Source organism: Siniperca chuatsi, linkage group LG18 (genome assembly GCF_020085105.1).
Source record: "Siniperca chuatsi isolate FFG_IHB_CAS linkage group LG18, ASM2008510v1, whole genome shotgun sequence".
Taxonomy (NCBI): Eukaryota; Metazoa; Chordata; class Actinopteri; order Centrarchiformes; family Sinipercidae; genus Siniperca; species Siniperca chuatsi.
In genome coordinates, this window is record NC_058059.1 from 4732588 (window position 1) to 4755212 (window position 22625).

At 39.4% G+C, this 22625-nt stretch overlaps 1 protein-coding gene across 2 annotated transcripts in view; it reads right to left on the reverse strand.

Annotated features, from left to right (window-relative positions):
- The window catches only part of ap3b1a (adaptor related protein complex 3 subunit beta 1a), a 58769-nt gene that overhangs the window by 29700 nt on the left and 6444 nt on the right, over positions 1–22625 (reverse strand). Inside the window, exons 1-18 of one of the 2 annotated variants that reach the window (XM_044173067.1) lie at positions 21686–22397; positions 20184–20259; positions 19995–20069; positions 17063–17158; positions 16491–16651; positions 15237–15303; positions 10805–10987; positions 9278–9433; positions 8301–8398; positions 8092–8146; positions 7934–8005; positions 7240–7302; positions 6977–7109; positions 6737–6846; positions 6459–6635; positions 5033–5219; positions 4162–4292; positions 671–824 (exon numbers count right to left, since the gene is read on the reverse strand). In XM_044173067.1, the coding sequence (XP_044029002.1) occupies positions 671–824; positions 4162–4292; positions 5033–5219; positions 6459–6635; positions 6737–6846; positions 6977–7109; positions 7240–7302; positions 7934–8005; positions 8092–8146; positions 8301–8398; positions 9278–9433; positions 10805–10987; positions 15237–15303; positions 16491–16651; positions 17063–17158; positions 19995–20069; positions 20184–20259; positions 21686–21849 (2158 nt within the window). In that variant the 5' untranslated portion in view covers positions 21850–22397. Of the gene's footprint in view, positions 1–670; positions 825–4161; positions 4293–5032; positions 5220–6458; positions 6636–6736; positions 6847–6976; positions 7110–7239; positions 7303–7933; positions 8006–8091; positions 8147–8300; positions 8399–9277; positions 9434–10804; positions 10988–15236; positions 15304–16490; positions 16652–17062; positions 17159–19994; positions 20070–20183; positions 20260–21685; positions 22398–22625 lie in introns of those variants that run through there. The other variant, XM_044173069.1, reaches the window with a different exon arrangement.

The following is a 22625-nucleotide window of genomic DNA, read 5'->3' on the forward strand; positions in this document are numbered from 1 at the left end:
ATTCCACTGGCGAAACATGGGGTGGCTTTTATTGTGATGCAGTCGCAGGAAACGCAATGTTTTAGTCCCCAATGTTAGCACCGGCAACGATCGTTCATCAAAAATGTGTCTACAAAACCAGACATGGTCATTTTTCATCAGTTTTAAATATTGCACAGAGTAATGAAACAACATAGATCAGCTACAATGAGCGGTTAGATGAAGATCTGCAGAAGACAGGCTGCCGACCTCCAACTCCTCAGCAAGGTAACTACTATGTGCTTTGCTCTTGTGTGGAAAACTACTAGCGCCGTGTGCAGCATAAAATCAGATCAGGTTGCAAATGGCATGAGAGAGAAAGGCAAATTATTGACTGACTTCTTTATTAAAACAATATAAGTTTGTTTGGCTGTGTTGTAAACAGATACAGCAGCTGCTCTTCTGTTGTACTTCTGATAAAAAGTAGCTGCTCAACGAGTCTTTGCGTCCCCCATAATTCATGGACCTGTAGTATTAAACCACACTTGCCGTTACCACCACTAATCACAGATGTCACCAAATCAACCTGGACTGAAATCTTAAGGATTATAACTTTAATACACAATCCCAAGAGGACAACAGTGCAACATTGTGTCACCATCTAAAGGATAAAAACTATTAGATAAAAACAAACACACAGACAGAAACAAACCTTCACCACTGCTGCTGCTGCTGCTGCTGCTGCTGCTGTCTTCGCTGCCACTTCTCTCAGATCCTTCCTCTTCTTTCTCCTCTTCATCGTCAGAGTAGAACTTATCAGATTTGGGTTTCTTAGCCTTCCCAACTAACGGTGCCCACTCTTTCACCTAAACAGATATGGTGGAGGGAAGTGAGGTAAATTAAATTTGAGATGCATAATTTAGGGTTGAGCGTACTGCCACATTTTGAATTATTCTAACACCTTATTCAGAGGCACTATCAAATAGTATTTGCTTTGTAGGTACTTAATGGGAAGAAAAATCATTCCACAACTGTATTGTCATCAGAAATATACTTACAGACCCAACTATTCACACAAAGTAAAGAGCATCTAGCCATTAGCAGGCTGAAGATCTGGATATAGTGGATATGCACACTGTATAGCTCTCAATCGTTTTAATAAGATGCAATGGAATTAGTCAATCAACCAAAACCATAATTAATTCACACAATGTTCTCTCCCAATTCTCACCCAATGTCAGCTGGGATTGGCTCCAGCCCCCCACGACCTTCTATAGGATAAGCAGGTATAGCTAATGGATGGATGGATAATTAATTCAATCAGTTTTTGCTAACATTTATTTTGTTCAGGACAACACAGATTTCTAGTTACCAGATATATTTTCTGTTAAATCTACTACTATTTAAAACTAGGAATAAATTTTGTTGAAATTACCGCTTGTGTTCTGCTTTATTGTTGTTTGTTTTATTAGGATCCCCATGAGCTGCCACAAAGTAACAATGATAAAGCTTGAGCTGGTGCTCAGAGAAAAACTGAATCAATAACATCCCTCACGGAAAACCAAAGCCCTTTAATTTTTGTTATTTCTGTTCTTATAAGGAGGCACAAAACGTTCTTGTCTGTGAGCTGAATGGAACAGAGGAATGCATGTTAATTTCTCCAACACAAACTGATACATCCCACAAGACAAGGTCGGACAATGATAATGTTGCAGGCCAGTAAATGTCTTTTTTAAAACACCAAATAAGTGTGCAGTGGGAGATCACACTTCATTGAACATAATAAAATAGTGCAAATAGGCATGTCACGATAACTACTTTTCTTGGACGATAATGTTGTCCCAGAAAAAAATTGCAATAAACGATATTATTGTAATTTTAAGACCATTTTATGCCACTGATATAATGATAATATAATAGCATAATAATGCAAGTACACCCTTTCAAAGAGGAATTAACTTTAAAGCTGCCTGAGCCCAAGCTGAGTGCCCAAGTCTTATAATGTAGGGAAAACCCTGCCGTTTATTCTGGCATCATGTTGGTTAAAATGTTGGTGACATTCTTATCCAAATAAATGTGCATGTAAACACAGCAGGAAATATCGTACGATAAATGGACATAACCTCGATAATTTCTGCTCACCTTGATAAGTCAATAAAGTAATTATCGAGACAGGCTACTGCTGACCGATAAATCGTATTTTCATTGTGTCCGTGATATGAACATGCGTGATAAACACATCGCAAAAGACTGCCTGAAATGCGATGAATAAGAAAAAACATTTAATTTAGGGATGGGTACGGAAACCCGGTATTAAACGGGCCCCGGGGCTAAAGACCGTAGTATTTATTATCATGCTGCAGCCTCTGCCCTGCTCTCTGTGTCGGAGCTGAGATCCTCCACATACACACAGTGAAGATAACTCGAAGATTACTCGAGCTGAGGACAACTACGCTGGTTACTGTAAGTGCAATAAAACCTTCGCGAGTAAAAAGCCAATACACCTGTTCAACAAGGATAAACATGTAAACGTGTAGAAAGCGTGTTAGCTTGGCTAATAGCAAATTGTTAAAATCAAGCTAAAACGAATATCTATGTAGTCTAACTGTTCATTTTCGAGGCTTAAAACATTTCTGATCTGCCCTGTTTCTTATTATTAGGGTTATCCATTCATATCTCACACTCTACTGTTCTCGTTATATTTTCTTTTTATTCTTCTTTATTCCATTTTAGCTTCTTTTTCTCTTATTTCCTTTTTAAAATCCAATTTATATGTATGTTTTCACATTGCCTTGTGTTAGTTTTATAACTTGTCTAAAGGATCAGGCCGGTGTTGTTCTATATTTTTTCTTACTGTGAACAAATCCCATGAAAAGACAAGAAACCAACAATATGTTATTCCGTCTCTCAATACTTTCTGACTTCCCCGTCTGTGGCTCTCAGCCCCAAGGCCACTGGTGCCTACTGAAGAGGTAAATCTGTTAAAAAATGGGTCACAAATATATAGTTTCATTTTTAAAAAGGCTCAGTAATTTCCTAAAACAGCCGGGCACTGAAGTTTTTAGCAAACATTACTCAAAAGCCTGTAGGAGCTGTAGGCCACACTGGAATAAGATATATCAAGCTTTGCATACACAGAAAATACTTGTTAGTAGAATCAATTGATTGTTGGTTTTGGTCTGCTCACAATAAGAAAAATATTGCCAGCCTTCTCCTTTAATGCCTTTTTTATGGCTTATGTAAAGCACTTTGAATTGCCTTCTTATTGAAAGGTGCGATACAAATAAACTTGCCTTTCACATCAGAAGTGTTTTAACTATTGAGTTGTTTAGGCAATTTCTTTTGGCCATTCCACATTTTTCTGCAGAAATTGTAAATTGGGTTCAATATACTAACAGCCATGTGTCTCCTCTCTGAGCTTTTCAATCGCTGGTCTGTCTTTAGAGAAGACTCATCATGGATAAAGTCAATGTCCTAGATAAAAGACAATGGAAATACTGCTCATCACTGTTATGTCCAACTCCAATTCAACCTGGTACTTCATTTAGTTAGTGAGTACTTGTGAGTGGTGATGGTCATGACCCCTAATGTTACGTTGATACACAATTATTAATGATGCTCACTTCCTAATATTTTATTTTCAACATCTAGCACTTTCAACTTTAAATCATTAAATATCTGCTAATCTCTCAGTGAAGTTATTCTCTGTAATGTAAACAACATCTAAAAGAAATAGCAGCCTAATGAGAGGTTCCTGGTGGGAGCAATGACATCAGCACTTTAACATGATTTATAAACCAACCAAAGATTATTTTCATTATCGATTAGTCTACTGATCAATTTCTCTATTGATCGATTAATTGTCTGGTCTATAAAAATGTCAGCAAATTATAAGAAAACTAGGAAATGTTTGAGAACCAGTGAACTTGCCATTTTTGCTACCAAAAAAAATTAACTTAAACGACTGATTATCAAAATAGTTGCTGGTACATTTTCTAGCAATCAACTAATCAACTATTTGTTGCAGCTCTATAAACCATGACAGTGAATGATGATGATGAAACACGAATGACAAATTTCTCATTATGTCTGACAAGAGACACTGAAAGTGAAGAGACGTTAAACTAACAGTCTTAAGATAGAATTATGCACGTATGAACTATAACTATGATAAGGAGTGTGTCAGGAAGGTGTATTCCTTACTGGCTCAATGACCTCCACGTTCCTCACAGATTGGTCAGGAGCAACATCTGGCCAGTCTGACAGCTCCTGGTATCCAGTAGCTTTAGTATTGAGGCTGTGGGAGAGAGTGCCCAGTTGGTAACGGTCTCGATCTAAAAGCAGAGAAAAGAGAAATTTTAAAAATGAAAACAAATGAAACAAAAAAAAAAAAGCACTGGGTTGAAAAGATGAGCCAGTGGCTAAACGTCACTGTCTACATATAGAGACTTAATATAAGATCTAGGCACACACTTTTAATATCAGCTCTCTGTTTTTGTGTGCACACATGCACACATTCACTATTCTCTCTCACACAGGAAGAAAATCAATGTCTGTGCCTTGGGAGGTATGCTCTAAAAACTGTGCTTTGCAAACAAAAAAAAAAGGAGGGGGGGGAAAGACTTCAGTTGTGAATATTAAGAATGACAGGGGTGGTTAACGCTTTCCATAAACATCCAGTAGGTGCAAACCGCTTCTGAATTTTAATGTTGTAGGAGGCAGTTTCTGTCCCTTTTGTCAAGAAGGGAGAGAGAGAGAGGAGACATCTAAATGAGGGAGATTTTTTTTCATCTGAGTGTCTGAAAAAGGTTAGCATTAGCTCAATTATTTACCCATCTCATTAGTCCAAGGTAAAGGGGTCTGACCTACCTGCCCTTCAGAGACAGACACACCAGAATAATAAAACCACTGCCTGAATCAACTTTGCATAACACTTGAAATAGAGCCACCGGATGAGAAATAGATGAATTACCAGAGAGGAATGGTATTTAATCTTAAACTTTCAACCTATTTAGAGGATTTAATATGTTTCAAAATAAGAATAAGGGGTTGATATTAGAAATGTATGAAGTACCTTTGAAGGCAGACTCAAGCACTGGGGCTGGTTTGGGAGCCAGTAGGATGCGTCGAGCGTACTTGTTGAGGGCACCGCTCTTCTCGTTGGGCACTATTAGCTGTCTTATGAAGCGTGTTCGGTCTCTGATATCATAGTTCTGGTCGTATTTGCCGAGGTTCAGAATATACTGGGTCAGCAGCTTGGTCTGGGGCCAGAGAGGACGTAGAGGGGTGAAGAGATTGGAAGAAAAAAGTACGATGATATGTAAGACAGCAGACAAGGATTTGTGAGTAAAGATTGGTGCTGTAAATGATGTTTATGAAACTGATTCAGCAGAGCAGAAGGAAAAACCCATTAAATGGAATAGATGGACAATTTATGAAAAACACGTATTTGTTTTCTTGCTGAGAGAAGATCATTACAACTCTCATGTCTGTACACCAAGTATAGAGCTGGAATCTTGAGATTCCAGGAGGTCAATAAGCCGGCCTGTTTCTATCTGTTTCCAGTCTTCATGCTAAGCTAAGCTAAGCTAACTGCCCCCTGGCTCCAGCTCTGTACTCAGGGCACATACGAGAGTGATCTTCTCATCTAAATATTGGCAAGAAAGAGAATGAGTGTATTTCCCAAAATTTTTAACTTCTCCTTTAAAAATAGATAAAAACTGAAATATAGCCATAAACTTCATGTGCAACCAATTGAACCGAGCAAGGACTGCCATTAACGACAGCCCCTTAATGGCGAATCAGCAGACATCTCCTTCACCACCTTTCATCTCTTCGTCATTTCCATATTTTCTTTCTTTAAAAAACAGGCTTGGTTCTTATTTCAACCTGGATAAGTAAAAAAAAAAACCTAAATCTGGCCCAAAACTGGGAGCAACAGCACTTGCACTGGCATATATTATTTAGGCAGGCTTAAAAACAACAATTACTGCTGCCATGAAGGCAGCATTACAACCCAAATCCTTTTCTGCATTGTCTTTGTCTCTCCCTCTCTCCTTCTCTATCCTCCCCGACACATTACAAGGCGCAAGAGGTGTAATGATGTGCTCGTTTGGAGGGGCTGCGTCTGGGCTCATAAACCCAGCTCAGGGGCCAAAATCACCCCATCTAACTGAATAGGCCTGTAGACACCAAGCTGCGCTAGGAGATGCTCCATTACGTTTAAGCTGTCTCATTCACAGCTCTCTATTTAAACTGAGCATTTAGCTCTGAGTTGCAGAAGTGTTCAATTACTGCAAGGCAAAGCTGTGTCTTGTGAAATAAAAAAACTTCATGGGCCCACATTTAGAGAACAGGATTCTGATTTATCTCTTGTTTTAATACTTACCATGTACATGCTAATTTCAGAAATCAGTAGTAATCCAGCACCATATTTGCTCCATGTTCAGGTCAACACAATAAATGTCTCTTGGCACCGGCCTTGGTATTTTATTTTGTACCTGCTTGGAGTTGGTCAGGTAGAGTTTGGCTGCTAGGTTGACTATCTGCAGCTTCACAATGTCCTCCTCTGCTGTGAAAGTCTTTGCCATCTTACGGAGTACATCAGGTGCAATTTTTGGCACCCTCTCACAGTACTCTCCCATCAGCCACAGGATGCTGGCTCGGGCCATGGGGACCTGCAAGTTTGGGTGACAAATCAAAGAGAAAAAGCAGTCTTTACTCAGAGTACTAACATAAATGTAAATGGATCAACAGTAGGAATAATTGTGAATCATACAGTGATGTTGTCAAAGAGCTTAGCCATGTGTTTGATGATCTCACTGTGCTGGGTGGGCTGAGTCTGAAGCAACTTCTTGATCACCACCACACTCTCAGCCACCACCGTCTCTGCAAAGACAATACAGCAAGTCCTCACAAAAAACACAAACCCAGACAGTCACAGCACTTTAATACACTGAGGAAGGTAAACACTGTGTGTAAACACTGCAGATATCTGTAATCAATGAAGGAATTGTACCGTCTCTGTTGGAAAGTAGCAGCACCAGACCGTTGAGACAAGTGTCTGTCACCTCGGAGATGTTGGTGGCACACCTGCCGATGGCCTGAATGGTGGCCGCCGCAAACGCCTTGTCCTGGCTCTTCACATATGTCTGAAAAACAAGATCAAGGAGAAGGACGGGTTTAAAGTCACCAGGATGGGTAATACCCAAAACAACCATTGACTGTTGATGTTAATTACTGGTCATGATACTAGTAATCATTAAGAAACAAAACACAAACCTGAAATTCCCTCAGAATAGTGGAGATGTTGGCTTCATTGGCCAGGTTGGTCAGGATTTCCAACTACAAAAATCATAATGGAGAGGTTGGTTGACGTATGGGCTCAAGTAAGGGTCAATAAGATTTTGAGCTTGTGAAAGAAATAATTTTAAAGCCTTTGGTTGTGCAGTTAATCGCCCATTGACAGTGACAAAACAGTGGGAGAAATTCAAGTTTGTAAATGTGTAGAAAACATTTGTAGTTGTAGAAAAGAACATGAGAATATGTGAATAAAATGTGTCCTTTTCGAAGCAGAAAACTGTATTTGTCCTTGCTTTCACAGTGAAAAGCAGGACCAAAATTCATACTTTTCACTTAAATATGCGTATGCATGTGTAATTTCAGTGTCTTGCACAGTGTGAGGAATTTGGGTGCTGAGTTTCATGCAGTCTTCTACTTTGAATTTGTAATGAGAGAGCAGTCCTTTTTTTCTCTGAGTCTTTGTGTTCCCCCACCGTTGATATAATTTGTGCATTTTATTCTAGCACAACCAATCTTTTCTACACATTCACAAACTTGAATTTTTCACAGGTTTAAAAAAGGATAATACACAACCACAGTGTGTGTTCAATTCACAAGCTCAAAATCTTACTGACCCTTATTTGAGCCCATGTTGTGGTACAGTACATAATGCACAAAATAAACTGGTAGTTACCTTCAGTGTTTTGATATGTGTGGCATCTGTAGATCTCACATAGAAACTCTTCATGAAGGGCTCAAACATCCCCTGTTTCAAGATCATTCATGTTATTAAGACAGCTTACGTCAATGCAAGACACCGTTATTGTTCGGCTGTCCACAAAGCAGACTTACCTTCCTCTGAATGGACATCGTGGCTATATTCTGAAGCACAATGTACTGCACCTCTCTGTGCAAAATAAAGAAAGAAAATAACATATTCAGACATTAACAACATGGACGCAGAGATACAGTGAACTTAGTGGTGAAGGGAGATGGTAAGTCTGGCTCAGGGGGGAGGCAAACAGGGATGGGCAGCATTTTAGTTACATTTTTTGCATTACCTGTGGCTTCTTAGTAGTCGAACCAGTGACTTAGTGACAATGCTGACTTCATGCTTAGGGGCCAAATGCCAATAGAGCTGAGCGACAGACATCACCACCTGAAACACACCAACGCAGTCAGAAATTAAATGGATTTAATTATCTGTGCATTTTAATCCTTCTTAAAACATTTTATAGACTGGCTTCTTGTTGATTTTTTAAATTGTTATTCTTGTTGTTGTTTGTTTTAATTTTCAAATAATGTTATTATCATTAATATTACTACACCACATACAGTATTTTACCATCTGTCTACCCAAGCTAAAATAAAATTCCCTCCACATGCATTTCTTAGGGCTCTACAAAGGCACTCATGACGCGACTCTATAAAGGTAATTTTTCAGCTGTGCTTTAAATGGCAGGCAGACGTGTGTCCATCGTTGCAGGCAGAATGAAAGGGTTCAGGCGTCTATGAAGATGGAGGATGTCACTGTGTTGTCGCGAGTAAAGACACACCATGTCACATTTTAATCAACACTTTCATTTGGGAGCATTTTTCCTTCCGCTGCTACACAGCGACAGAGACCTTGAGACTCCTGGGTGATGGAGATCTGCACTCACTATGTTTTTTATCTTTTTTTTTTTCTTGCACTATGGCAGGTATGTGTGTGTGTATTCTCGTGTCTTTGTGTTGTGTGTCCAGGTGTGCATGTTGTATTTGTGGAAGAGGAGGTATTTTGAAATGCATTACTGCTGGGGAGTTTATCTGAAAGTGTGTGAACGTCCATACAGGGCTAAGACTGTGGTGAGATACGAGCAGAGGTTGCACTCAGAAACCTTGATCAATGTTTATCTCGCTCAACAGGTTAAAAAGCAGCACACACATTTGCACACCCTTCACTTTCCACAATTAATTTTAATCATCTTCCTTTGAGATGTTGATTCTGCTCCTTGACTATAGCTGTACATGTCTGTGTTTAAGAGTGCAGCTAACTCACAGCAGTGTTCCTGCTCTGCAGAAGGGGTTTGGTGTTCCTGAGCAGGAGTCTGTGATCTGGATCCATGATGTAGGGCTTTGCCTCCGTCTGGTCTTTTTTCTCCTCTGAGTCAGAGTCATAGAACGTTTTCTCATTATTCTCATCAAACATGGCACCCTGAAATACAAGTAACACAAAAACATCATACTACTGCATTAAACAATCTCCCTCAAACATCCACCTGACAGGAGCCCATATCCCACAATGATTTTCACTGGATTATTGTGAACTAAAATTGATTACTGGCCCCTCGTGGGTTGAGCAAATTGACTGGTACACTGTCTTGTTAAATATTTTATATTGGCAGTATTTTAATTATAGAAACAATTATTTTAATGCCTTAAGAAGCAATTACTCTCTTAACTTCTCTTGTATAGAGGAGCCATTACACATTACCCCAGAAACAAATTTTGTGCAGAAATCCAATATTGTGAAATGGCTACAATGTCTAATATGAGTAATTTAAAAACACAAGACAAGACTGCTAATCTAAAAACAGGAGTTTAATTCAAATGTTATAATCTAAATACAAAAATTATGAATATAAAGACTTTTTGTCTTCTCATTTCACTTTTCAATTTCTAGAATTATACTTTTAAAAGGACAAAGCTGGTGTTATTAAACATTTTTCTTATTGTCAACAAATCCCATGAAAAGACCAAAACTAATAATGCTATATAGTCAGACTCTTAATATTACTTCCCCAGCCTGTTGATTTTCAACCCCAAGCCCACTGGTACCTGCTGAGGATATACATTTCAAAAATGGGTCAGGAACATATAGTTTCATTTTTAAATAAGGCTGAATAATTTCCTAAAACAGTTGGTCACTGTAGTTTTTAATCAAACATGAGTAAATAGTGCATTCGTCAAGGACTATTTTCAGCAGTGGATAGTGAGTATTTCCAGCAGCAGGACAGTGTATGTGGGATTGAGTCAAAATAAACTACATTGTGTGCTCATAGTAATGAAGGAACACGTCACCCAGTGCAACAGTGTGGCTCACTGATGTGTTTTTAATAGTTATTGGACAACAATGGAGCTCTATGGCACAGAGGAAGAAGATATATCAGGCTTTGATACACACACGGTACTTGTTAGTAGGATCAATTCATTGTTGGTTTTGGTCTTTTAATGGGATTTGTTGACAAAAAGAAAATTCAAAAGTAACACTAGACTTCCTTAAAGATCAGATAGTTGCACTCTTAAAACAAGATTCATATAGAGAGAGCATGTTCCTGATTCTGACCCAGAAGATAAGTGTTTTACTGTGGACGGCTTTTACATTTGATGTGTTGGGTAGGGCTCTTCCTCTGCCGCACATTAGCACAGGACATGATCTCTCTTGCGATTCTAGCGACTAAATGAGTAGTTACCATGACCAGGAATTGCTACCATGGACAGCCTGCTTACTACCAAAGATGCTTACAAAAGGGAAAATAAGTAAGTATATGGTGAATTGCCACTTTATGGATCTGGATGCCCTCACCTCCTTCCAGGGACTGGTGAACTGCGTCCTGGCATAGCGGGTCAGCATGGAGATGATGACCACCTGGCCCCACTCCTCCACATCCACCAACAGGTTACACAGCTTTCTGTAGTTCTTGTGGATCAGGTCAATGCGATCTGGACACACTTCCTCAAAAGCCATCACCACACTGCCGGCCACCAGCTACAGAAAAGAAGAAAGGGAAATAGAAGAACAGAGAGAAACCAACTCATGCTGATGTTTTTATATTTATTTCTCTATTCGAGTTAATGAAAGTTTTGTTTGACAAATTGTAGAAGTACTTAATCTCTTAGAAGAGCCGTAATATATAAAGACCCTAGAGAAATAAAAGACTGGTTAACAGATATGACCCTGGTAAAAAATAAAAGTACTATTATTGCACTTAAAAAAAAAAAAAAACAATGCCAATTTAACTTTGATTACAATACACACAGTTCAGCCTCTAAGTAGTTAGTTGATAATTAGAAGGAAAAATGTTTGCGCTTAAAGTTTTAACTGACTAATTTTATACAACCCTGTGAAAGAAATCCATCAATGAGAGTGTTTCTCATATTTTTCCCGTAAATTATATATTTTTTCTCAGGCACAAAACTCATTTTATGTTCAATTCACGGAGAAAAGAGGACAAGGAGAAGGCAGCAGCTGAGAGAGCCAATAATCAACTGTGTTTTATTGGTAGGAGGAAAAAACCCATTTGGCTGTTGCATGCCCCCCCCCCACCGTCACCCAACTGCCTGCTGGCTCGCTGACTGACTGCGAGACTGAGTGAGTGACTGACATGGTGGTGTATTAATATGCAAACAGCATTATCATGGGCAGGCGAGGGTGAAGAAGAGAAAGGGAGCAGAATCTGGTCTTCCCAATTAAAGCCTTCTGGCCCCTGGTGGCCCTGTGGGAACCCAGTGCATTTACCCATCAGCATTGTCATGAGCCTGCATTGATTGTGTGCGCGTGTGAACGTGTGTGTGTATGAAATGTGTGTGTGCACGGCTGCTGGCTGTAGATTCTGAGAAATCTGGACCTTAAATCCGAGTGACAATTAGCCTTTCTGACATTCACACACTAGCACTGATGAACGGATTACTAGAGGGATGAAAAAAATACATTTTATGGTATCACACTGATGTATGAAGTGATATTTATTGAATGACCCACAGAAATTCAATGTACATTCAGGCAATGACACTTGCAGGTAGGTCCAGCTAGGGTAATTACATGATAAAACTAGCTCAATGTAAACTAATGCAGTCTAATACAACAGTTGTGTAATAAATCCTCCCATCATGAAGGCTATAATGTTCAGATTTTGTTTAAACTGTCTTAGAGAGGTGTTGATTCAACTGTATGATCATTTTGGAGGCTGCAGTTTGTGGTGCTGTTGAATTGTATTGCGTCAGGTGTTTCTATTATTTTGTCTACCCCATTTATATCAATAAGGGTAACTAAACAGAAACACCTCTGTATAATGCAAAAATACAAAAACTGAACATTATAACTTTCATGAATGGAGGATTTATTGCAGGGCTGTTGTATTAGACTACACTAGTTTTAGCTAGGTGTACATAATCAGCTGGCAACTGAGTGTACATCAATTGACACCCAAGACATATTCACAGCTATTAAAATAAAATACGTATTTATATTTGGTTTTCGCAATTTATATCACCTGAATGGAGATTTGAGACTATGTACACTGACATGTCTCTGCATACATCTGTAGCATGACATATATACAGTATATATCATGATGACAAACAAACATCACACTATTCTAATGAGCCTTCTTTTTATTTTATTTATCTTCTATTTGATTTAGCTGTAGAGGGAGAAATAATGTTTTCGGAAAAAAAACAGTGCAATCTATCTTTGGAAAATAAACTGAATACAGTTTCTATAAATATGTGGATTACTCTTAGAGAAATTAACTCAACCACAAAAACTTTCTTTGTGCTATTAGAAATTCCACAGGTAATTAAAATCATAATATGGACTTAAAAAAAGTGAATTTTTCTTACATTTATAATTGTATGTGATCAATTTACTGAGCAGGTTTACCTCATTTGAGTTAGAGACGCTGTACCCAATATTGTTTTCAATTGCTATGAGTAAAAACGCTAACATAAGTTCAGCCAAATTGCACCAAAAAAGGCAACTCTCACCTCTATAGAGCTTTTTCACAGCAGACAATTTGACCTTACTGATGGCACATTCCATTTAAGTGTGACAGTTTCATTGACCTGACGTTGTGCATACTAGCCATTTAGGTGGTTTTGGTTTTATTTGCCCAGATTTTAAGACATCTGTCTCTGAGATTTGTGCCACCAACCCAATGCAAAGGAGAAAAATGAGGAGAAAGAAGGAGAAAACAGCAGCTTCTCTTTCCAGAAACCCTTCCTCTGGATAATCCATAAAACATCATGTAAACTGTTTTTATAGGGACTTATAGGAAGTAGTTCCAAGGAAAAGTGCTCACACTGACTGATGTACAGTAGAAACAAAATCATGAAATCTGAGTAATACAGGCTTGTAAATTTCTGTTAAAGTAGCTTCATAGCAGCTTGAAGCACAGCAGGGCTTTTCAGATAATATCGCTGCCAACATATTCTAGTGTACATAAACCTACTCAAAGCAGTCAATTAGAATATATACTTTCAGCATGAATTGGTGTGTATTTTTGCATCAGTCTCCCCTGGCGTTCTCCCATGGCCTCTCCTGTCTCTAAGGCTATTACAGGCAGTCCTGTTTCTAAGCATGTGGATCCTGCTGCAAGGCTTTGTGCATTCACTACCAACTTCCCCCATTAGACACAGCTCCAAGGTAAACTACATGCACCATCAACAAAACTGACACCCCAATCTATGGAGTTCATACACCTCCTCCCCTCCTCCTCCACCTCGACCATATTATCTACCCTGCGTGACAAGCCGGTAATGGAAAAATCACACTAAGCAAATGGTTCTTCTAATAACAATAAATTTCCTATAAAATTATGAAGGGCCCAAACCGTTTCCTTGCATCTATTTTGCTATGAATTCTAATTAGAGTGCCAGAGAGGCAGAGAGTGCTGGGTCATCATGCCAGAGACAACGTGCGCCTTTTTGATTGATGGCCCGGTGTGGGGTCGGCCTATCCTCCCTTCGCTCGCTCCTCTCCTGCTCTCTTCCTCCTCCCTCCTTTTTCTCTTAAATTAATAGGCATTTCACCTAGCCCCTAATCATAGTACCTCCCCGCCCCCTGCCCCTCCTTTCTGTTCTCATTTCAATTTTGCAGAAGGTGCACGGGGGGATCGATCATTTATCTTGTAATGGCTGGATAATAGATCCATCACGGTAAAACAGCTGCACAAACTCCTATGTTGTCTCTGTCATCAGGCCTTCCCATTTTCTCTTTAAACCATCTTGCCTATAAACAGGCCCCCATGTGTCACAGCCATTTAACCAAACAGGCACATCTGTAAAGGTAAATGTCAGGAGGCCTGGACAATGCCAATGACTGGAACAATAACCAAATGTTTCCTTCTTCTACAGGCAGCATAGTGACATCAGCTAAATAGCTTTTACCTAAATTCATTCACTTATTTGCAGTTAAATTGATTCATTAACATCAGATATGGCAAAACTGTGTTACAAACCTAAAGATGTCTGGAAAGCTGGCTGAGCTAAGTATAGTAGTATAGTATAGCTAAGTATCCACTATGTTTGGGTTTTTCACCATTCATCACCGACTGATAGTGCTTGTGTGTGTGTGTGATGATAGTACCCTCGCTCTCTGTCCCCAGCCCCACAATGTGGGCTCCAACGGGGGAAAGTCATCTGTCTTCGTTAGCGTCTGGGGCTAAATATGCTATGCATCTGGTACTGGGCTTTCCATCCCCCCTTGGCCTAAGCTGCTTTGTTTGCATAACGATAGGTATACGCTATGAATACATAATTACAACAAACTGTGCATGACTTGCACGTACAAACACAACATACTCTGCATTCTGTAGCCAACACCTACATATTTGAAATTGGCATTTAAACACCCTTAGTATTCACTGTGACCTCCTCAAATTAATGTGCTGCCTACTGACTTCTAATGGGCTGCCTGCATTGTGTCTGTGACTGGCTTAAACACAGAATTTGAGAATCCAACTCATTTACAGTCCATTTTGGAAAAAAAGAGAAGAAGTTGGCCTTTGAGAAAATTAAGCTGACACTAGCATCAGTGCGAAAATTCCTTCCAAATGGACACTTAACAAGGAGCATCTGAAGATGTGTGGGTTTAAGTGGGTGTTAACAAACCATGGCATTGTGAATGAGCTGTGGGATGGAGAGCTACGAGGGAGACTCGCTTGACTGGGGCACCCTCCAGTGGTCTGCATTCTCCAACATGTGTACTGTATAGAAGTCACTGCTCAGTCTGTACTTACTGTGCTTTTGTCTTTCAATAGTTTCTCTATCACTTCGATCAGCTGCTCTTTCTGGTCTGGATCCAGGCTGAAGACAATAGAGAGAGAGGCAAATTGTCAACTAAGGAATGGCAATTATTCAGATAACATAAAAACTTGATAGACTTACAAATCAAATTACGTCCCCTCTGTGTGCTCTGAATACGTAGGTGCGTGTGTGCTTGCAGTGGCTCAGGTCAACCGTCTATGAGCATGTTTTATTTTCTGATCTAGACTGTGACCAAAATCAGTGATATTCACTGCCCCCTATTTAATATACACTCAGTAGTTTACTCTATAGTGAGCAGTAAGTTGAGATTTTGGACACTTGTGGCTCAACATCATGTTGCGTTATCACTGACAGGTTTAGTGTTGCATGATCTGTAAAATGTGATGCATTGAATTGTGGGAGTATTACCGGAAAGGAGTGTACATGACATGGACTAGAGCTGCAACAAGTTGATTAATTGATTAGTCGATCGGCAGAAAACTATTTTGATAAATTATTAATCTAAAATTCAAAACATTTGCTGGTTAACACTTCTCAAATGTGATGATTTGCTGCTTTTCTTTGTCATATCTGATTGTGAACTGAATATTTTGGGGATTTGGCTGAATAAAACAAACAATTTGAATACATCATCTTGGGATTTGGGAAATTATAGTAGACACCTTTCACTATTTTCTGACATTTTATAGACAAAACAATTCATTCATTATCGATTAATCGCTAATGAAAATAATCGTTAGTTGCAGCCCTACCATGGACACTGCTTTTTTCCTTCCATTGTGGGAAATTTCAAATAAAATGGTGCAAAATAAATATAGTGCACTGTGTAGTAAATAGGTGAGATTTCAGAAAAAGCCCTAGTCTGGTAAAGAACTATCACCTGATATCAAACCATTTAATCAAATTTGCAAGTTGTGGTAGAAAAATGTAATTCAGGTTCAGTTTTACTGCTCTGCTCATATCTTAAGCACTCATTCATTCTTTGATTCATGCCAGTCTTAGACTCGGCTGATAAGAGAAAGATAACTGTAGGGCAAAACCCCTTGTATCAATATTACCCAACATTTACTGTATTAGCTGCTCAGTTCATTGCTCAGGAATGAGGTGGTAAGGAGAGCCAGAGTGCAGCTACTAGCTACTGGCTTTACCCAGTGGTATCTGCAGCTCATGTTGCAGACCAGGTATTTGCCAAAACCAGAAACAACATCAGATGCACAGAACTGTACCTGTAGAGCTTCTGGATAGCATGGGCCGATGTCTTCCTGACATATGGGGACAGGTCAGCTGCCGCCTCCTTGATGGCCAGCATCATGATGGGGACAATTATGGGGACCCGGATACTGGACAAAACCCTCAGCGCACTGGCCCGGATGAACTGGTTTGGGTCCTGCCGCAGAGATACAAAAAAAAATAAAAATTCTTGTGTCTGCATGTGAAAGAATGTTTTCTACTAATAATGATTACTGTATCTGAAGCATTTTAGAGATTATATGCAAGTTTCCCAGTGGAGGTTATGTACCACAACAACACTAATGTCATTATAACAAACAGAACGCGGTTAACATCTCAGCAATAAGGAGAAAAGGCAAGAAAAGACAGCAGTCTCTAGAAAGGTGCATAAGACACTCACACACTGAAAAATATAGACAACATTTTCTCATTAATATTCGTATTGTCCAATCACCAAGTTTCTTGGTGACTCGACTGTAAGCATGTATCCGTGGTAAAACATTACAGCTTCTTACCATGTTAGTAATAATGAAGAGAGAAAGACATAGACGAGGAATGGAAATGTTACCTTGAGGGCTCGCTGGAAGGTGCTGATGGAGAGCAAAGCCAGGTCCTGCTGCTCTTCCGCGTACCTCACCAGGTACACATATACAAGCTTCTTAAGCTGCAAAGGACAATTAAATCAAACAGCAATAAATTGAAACAGCTGTAAAGGGAAATTAACGCAGCGCATGGGAAAAACAATCTAGGAAACCAGCTGTGTTCTAAAACTTTTATGTGAGAGGACATGCAGCATGTTTTGATATCTAATAAAATATTAAAGACTGCAACTTTAAAAGGAATAAAATTAACAATAATGAATGAAACAACTTAGCTCAGTTTTCCTGCAGGAAATTTGAGTTTATTATTTAAAGGGGTGGGTATAGAATAGTATCAAATGTTTTCCTGTCTTGATATCACTAGCTGTACACTGGCTCCAGTGTTGTTTCAGGCAGAGAACAAGGTTATGTATTTTTGTTCCTTTCAGAAATTGCCATTATATTATTTGCCCCCAGTCTTGTGTTTTGGCTTCCACTTCCACTTCTTTTCTCGCAGGAAAGCCTGAGATAATATTTGTCCTGCTTTCAGACAAGTTTAACTGGAGGCCAAAGGTTGCTCCTCTGCTGATTTACATCAGCTATTCAGAAAAAAAGAGGAATTAACAGAGCTGATTTCTGCCTGTGAGGCTGTAGATTCATAAATAATGGAACTGGAATAAAAGTGGTTATGAAAAATTACGATTTACTTTAGGAACTATTTATAATTTCATTTAAGGTCGAGGTCAGACGTAAGGTTACATTTTAGGTACAATCGCCAAGAGCTTAATTAGTAATCAGCACCATGCTTTCTAATGCAGTATCGACCTGCAGCAGTGCACCACAGTTCTCAATCATCGTTCTGGTCATTACAGCTGGAATTAATGGCATTACTCACTATAAAAGGAGACACAACCCATCTGCCCTCAAGGATCTGGTTTCTATGACCACAAAGCACACGACTGGTTTTATTTTGAACCGCCAAGTAGGCGATTAAGCTCTACAACTTGCTCAGCATCAAATAAGATTCTTGTTTTGTTATAATTTCTCTTCATGTCACTTGAACATGTACTCAAAAGCATACACAAGTACACCAAAACATGCAAATGAAGTGCAGCAATGATTAAAGAAAATAAAGTGCACTGATATGAAATCACGCAACACTGCATGCTGTTTTCTAATTAGTGGAGATCAATGGCAGCTCACAGTGACGAGGAGAGAAGGGATGAGGGTGGGAACAAGAGAAGAGGTCATTTTTAGTGAGATATACTGTAGTTGAGTGTGGAAGAGCTAAGAGAAGAAACCGAGAGAGAGAGAGAAGCTCACACTACCTTAGCAGCTGGTGTATATGAGAGGAGACGTGACTGTGGGCTCTCTACTGCCAATTACATCCACCCACCTGCTCCCCTACCCTGCCATGAGCTGCTTCGGCTGCATGCCTTGCACACAGCGCCCGGCTTCAGGCCCCCCGCTCACATGCTGCCCCTCACGCTACCTGATTATTCTGCTGCTGCTAATCAATATTCACAGGCTCTGGGCATGGGAGCCCCTCTCGAGCTGTTGCTTAGTGTTTGGTCATTCACTGGAATAGCCTGTGCACAAGTCTGTCATGGCTTACACATTACATGATTTAGTAGTAGTATTTACACAGGCCCACAGTATCTTTATGCTGCTGCAGCACCAATTTATGATTTGCAGCAATAAAACTAGTTGTGCTACTACTGATTGATAAGGGAATAAGGGAACAGTTAGGTGGATCTGTAGATCCGACATTTTCACAAGTGGAGTTATTGCTCATGAAAAGGATAGCTGTAAAACATAGGCAACAAATGCAAAGACTAATGCTGCTCTAGCTAGAGAAAAATGGGACAGAAAGCCAAATGGTTACAGATCATGCCACACAACTGCAACGTCTCTGGATCGCTTCCAGTCGGGCACCATTGTTGCATGTCAAACCCCTTTCTCCCCTTGTTTCCTGTCTGCTTCTTCACTTTCGAGTGTCCAATAAAAGGAAAAAATGGCCCAAAAAAAAATGTTTAAAAAGAAAAATGGAAGACAGATCGGGGATTTCAAATGGAACATTGGTCTGACCTACTTGTTATGAATACAAAATTTACGTTGTGTAATTTTAAAGTCCTCCACAGAATTTATTACACACCTGAGAGGATTAGTCGTTTGAACAGTAATGCTTCGCCAAACTGTAAACAGAAGCAAAACTGAGATTGGAAACTTCCTACATATGACATGGTTGTGTTCAAACTTCAAATCACCGGGGATACACTTAAGAAAGTGCTGAATATTCACAATGGGTAAACGAACTCAACTGCATGTATAGCATTAGTAAAAACATTACATACAACCTAAGAGGTACTCCTGAGATATTTCTACAGATGTGGCAAACTTGGATCAACTTTTTAAGAACAGTAGACGGGTAGACCGTACCAGACTTCCACTAATACTCTTATATAAAATATTTGTATATACTGTATGTTCTGTGTGTGAAGCGTGAACTTTAATTTCATTGTGCAGTCCTATGTTGTAGAATGACAAATAAATGTTCTTAGAACCTTGGATCTTGATATATTTAGTAATTTTTGTTTTGTTTTATTATGACCCCTTTTTCCCTCTTTTCTCTTTTTGTATTATTTCTGATGAAATAATTCAGCCATGGGTAAAACCCATCTTAAAGTTAAAAAAACAAAACAAACTAATAAGTACAAACTAAACTAAGGAAAAGCTTTCAAATGAAGTCAATCCACATGAGCCTATTGGTCTGTATGAGGAAGTTCCCTCTGTAATGTCATGAGTACTCACATGCTGTGTCACAGGAGAGTTAAATGAATCATAACAACCAACTAATGACTGTAAAGATGACAACAGTAATGATGATGTTTTTCTGTGATATATTTTTTAATAATGTCATACCTCGATGTTCTTACTGGCAACGTTCTTCACAACAGCAGGAAACAGCTCAGATGAATTTTTCCCTTTGGCAATCAGCTGAAAACAAATCAAACAATAAAACAGTTTTATCCAACCAACCTTATCACTAATATTAAACTCAACTCTTTTAAAAACAATGTACCGGTATATGAATTCCCATAATGCACTCACCCCAACAATCCTTTTCATGGCTTCCAGTTTAAGCGACTCCTTGTTGCTCTCCAACATCTCTTTAAGGTCTTCATTCCTGAGGACAGAAAATACTTATTATGGTCAACATTAGGGAAGGCATTGTATGCACTGCGGAGGTGACTCGACTAATCAGTTTCAAGAGTTAGAGCTTGACCAAAGGTACTGTGAAAGGACCATGCATACGACATCTGTGTTAGCTTCACAGATTACAGGGCACAAATGCAAAGGTCACATTGGCTCTTATAGGACAAACGGTATAGGAGCCAAAGTGAAACAGCACACTGACAATGCACCCAACCAAACAGCAAGAATGTTATCTTTACCAATGCAACAGCAGCATCACACAAATTTCTGCTAAAATTGCCCTTCACTCACAATGGTATGACAATGCTCATTCCTTGGCTAATGCTTACACACATTGTCATTGTACAACTACACAGGTTGTTTGTTCCACACAGAGGCTAAACATTGACAGAGGCAATGTCCAGATGGAAAAAACAATGTGGGAAAGAAATGCAAATGCAACCAATGCAACTTATTTTAGCCATGCTAGCTGTGAGGCTCTAGAGAAGGTAATGTCGGTCTGTTGACCACTTCGTTCCAGACTGAAATATCTTAACTACTAACTATTGGATGAACTGCCGTAAATTTCAGACATTCATGGTCTTCAGAGGATAAATCCTAATAACTTTGGTGATCCCCTGACTTTTCATCTAGCGCCATCATCACATCAAAATTTTGATTTGTCCAACACTTTTGTTCATGACCAAATACCTGCACTAATGACATTTCTGTCAGCCTCAGATGTACTTTGTATTTAGTGCTAATTAGCAAATGCTAGCATGCTAGCATGCTTAACTAAGATGGTGACAATGGTAAACAGCAGATCTGCTTAATATCAGAATGTTAACATTGTCATTGTGAGCATGTTAGCATGCTGACATTAGCATTTTTCTCAAAACACTGCAGTGCTAAAGTACAGCTTCACAGAAAGGCTAACATGGCTGTAGACTCTTATTTCATCACTGGTCTAAGTGACTAAATTGTCTTTCAATATTATATGATTTCCTATTAATCTTGCAGCATTAAAGTTAAAAGGCTACACCATAAGCTATCATTTTAAATAATAAATATTGTATTGTATTTTTCCTGGATTGCATTAAACATTTTGAAATATAATAATCTTAATTCAAGTAAAATTATTTGTATTTAGTATCCATTCCTTTCCTAGGCTAAACAAACGGCAGTATACCAAACCTTAGAAGAAAAAAAAGTGTGTTATATCTAAATGTATCCATATTTTAAACAATAGTCACTGAGGAGAAATGGTTTTCTTTTGAAAGACATTGCAAACTTGAGTATCCAGCTAACCAACATTATGAGAACACAATAACCTGAACTAAAACTTACATCAAAGAAGTAAAAAACAAAGTTTACGGTAAGTCTCCATCAGAGTGCTGTGGGTGATCTTACTACAGTACCCGGCTTTGTGTGTCTCCTTGGGGCTACTTTTGGTGTGTGTGAGGGCCTGTTCTTCCTGACTGAGCTCAGTCTTCAGAGTGAGCTGTAAGTTCTCAGCAGACACCAGCGCTGTCCTCAAGGCTCCCACTGCCTCCGAACGCAAAGAAGATAAACCAACATCCATAGCGGCTTTCGCCCACAGCAGTCCAAAAACACTTGAGTCTGTGTGTGTGTGCGTGTGTGTGTGTGTGGTAGCCGTCTAAAGAATAGAGTCCACAAACCCAACTGACTGTATTTCAAGTAACTCAAGAGTGAAACAGAGCTGTGGTAATTACTTTCCTTCAGGCTGTGTGCCGTGTTCTCTTGGCTTTATTTACAGTTGTCTTCTTGTCTCGTTCTTGTTCATAACTGTCAAAGCTGGGAAAAGTGGAAAAACAGCACAGGCTCCACTGGCTTGGTGCCATCATTCATTCACTACTCCCTTCCTCTTCTCTTGGGCAAAAAAAGTCACAAGATGCCCCGTCAGCTTGCTAATAGAAAGTCATACTTATGCTTGAGGGTAGTGCCGGCTTACTCGGGTAAGACTTCTCTCCTGCTGTAGTCCACATTCCTTCTGAAACTACCTGCCAGTCAGCTGTGGTCGACTCTTGTTAAGTTGTGACTCCGGTCTTCTTATACATGTAGATTTTCCTCTGGAAACTTGGCTTTCTCACCTGCCCTGTGGCTGTGTATGTGACTCTGTCTCTGTGTGACTGTGGTCACTTCCCTCTAGGGGAAAAAGGAGGGCCTTATCTACACTGGTGGGTAAACACTGCGCTACTTTTCATCACCTCCACTGCACAATAATCCACTTTAGCTTGACACCACTGAGAGCACATACCCTGCCAAGTTAGGCTGACAGGACCAACAAGACTGGCCCACATCAAAACTAACAGTACCAAGATGAATGTCAGGAAATAC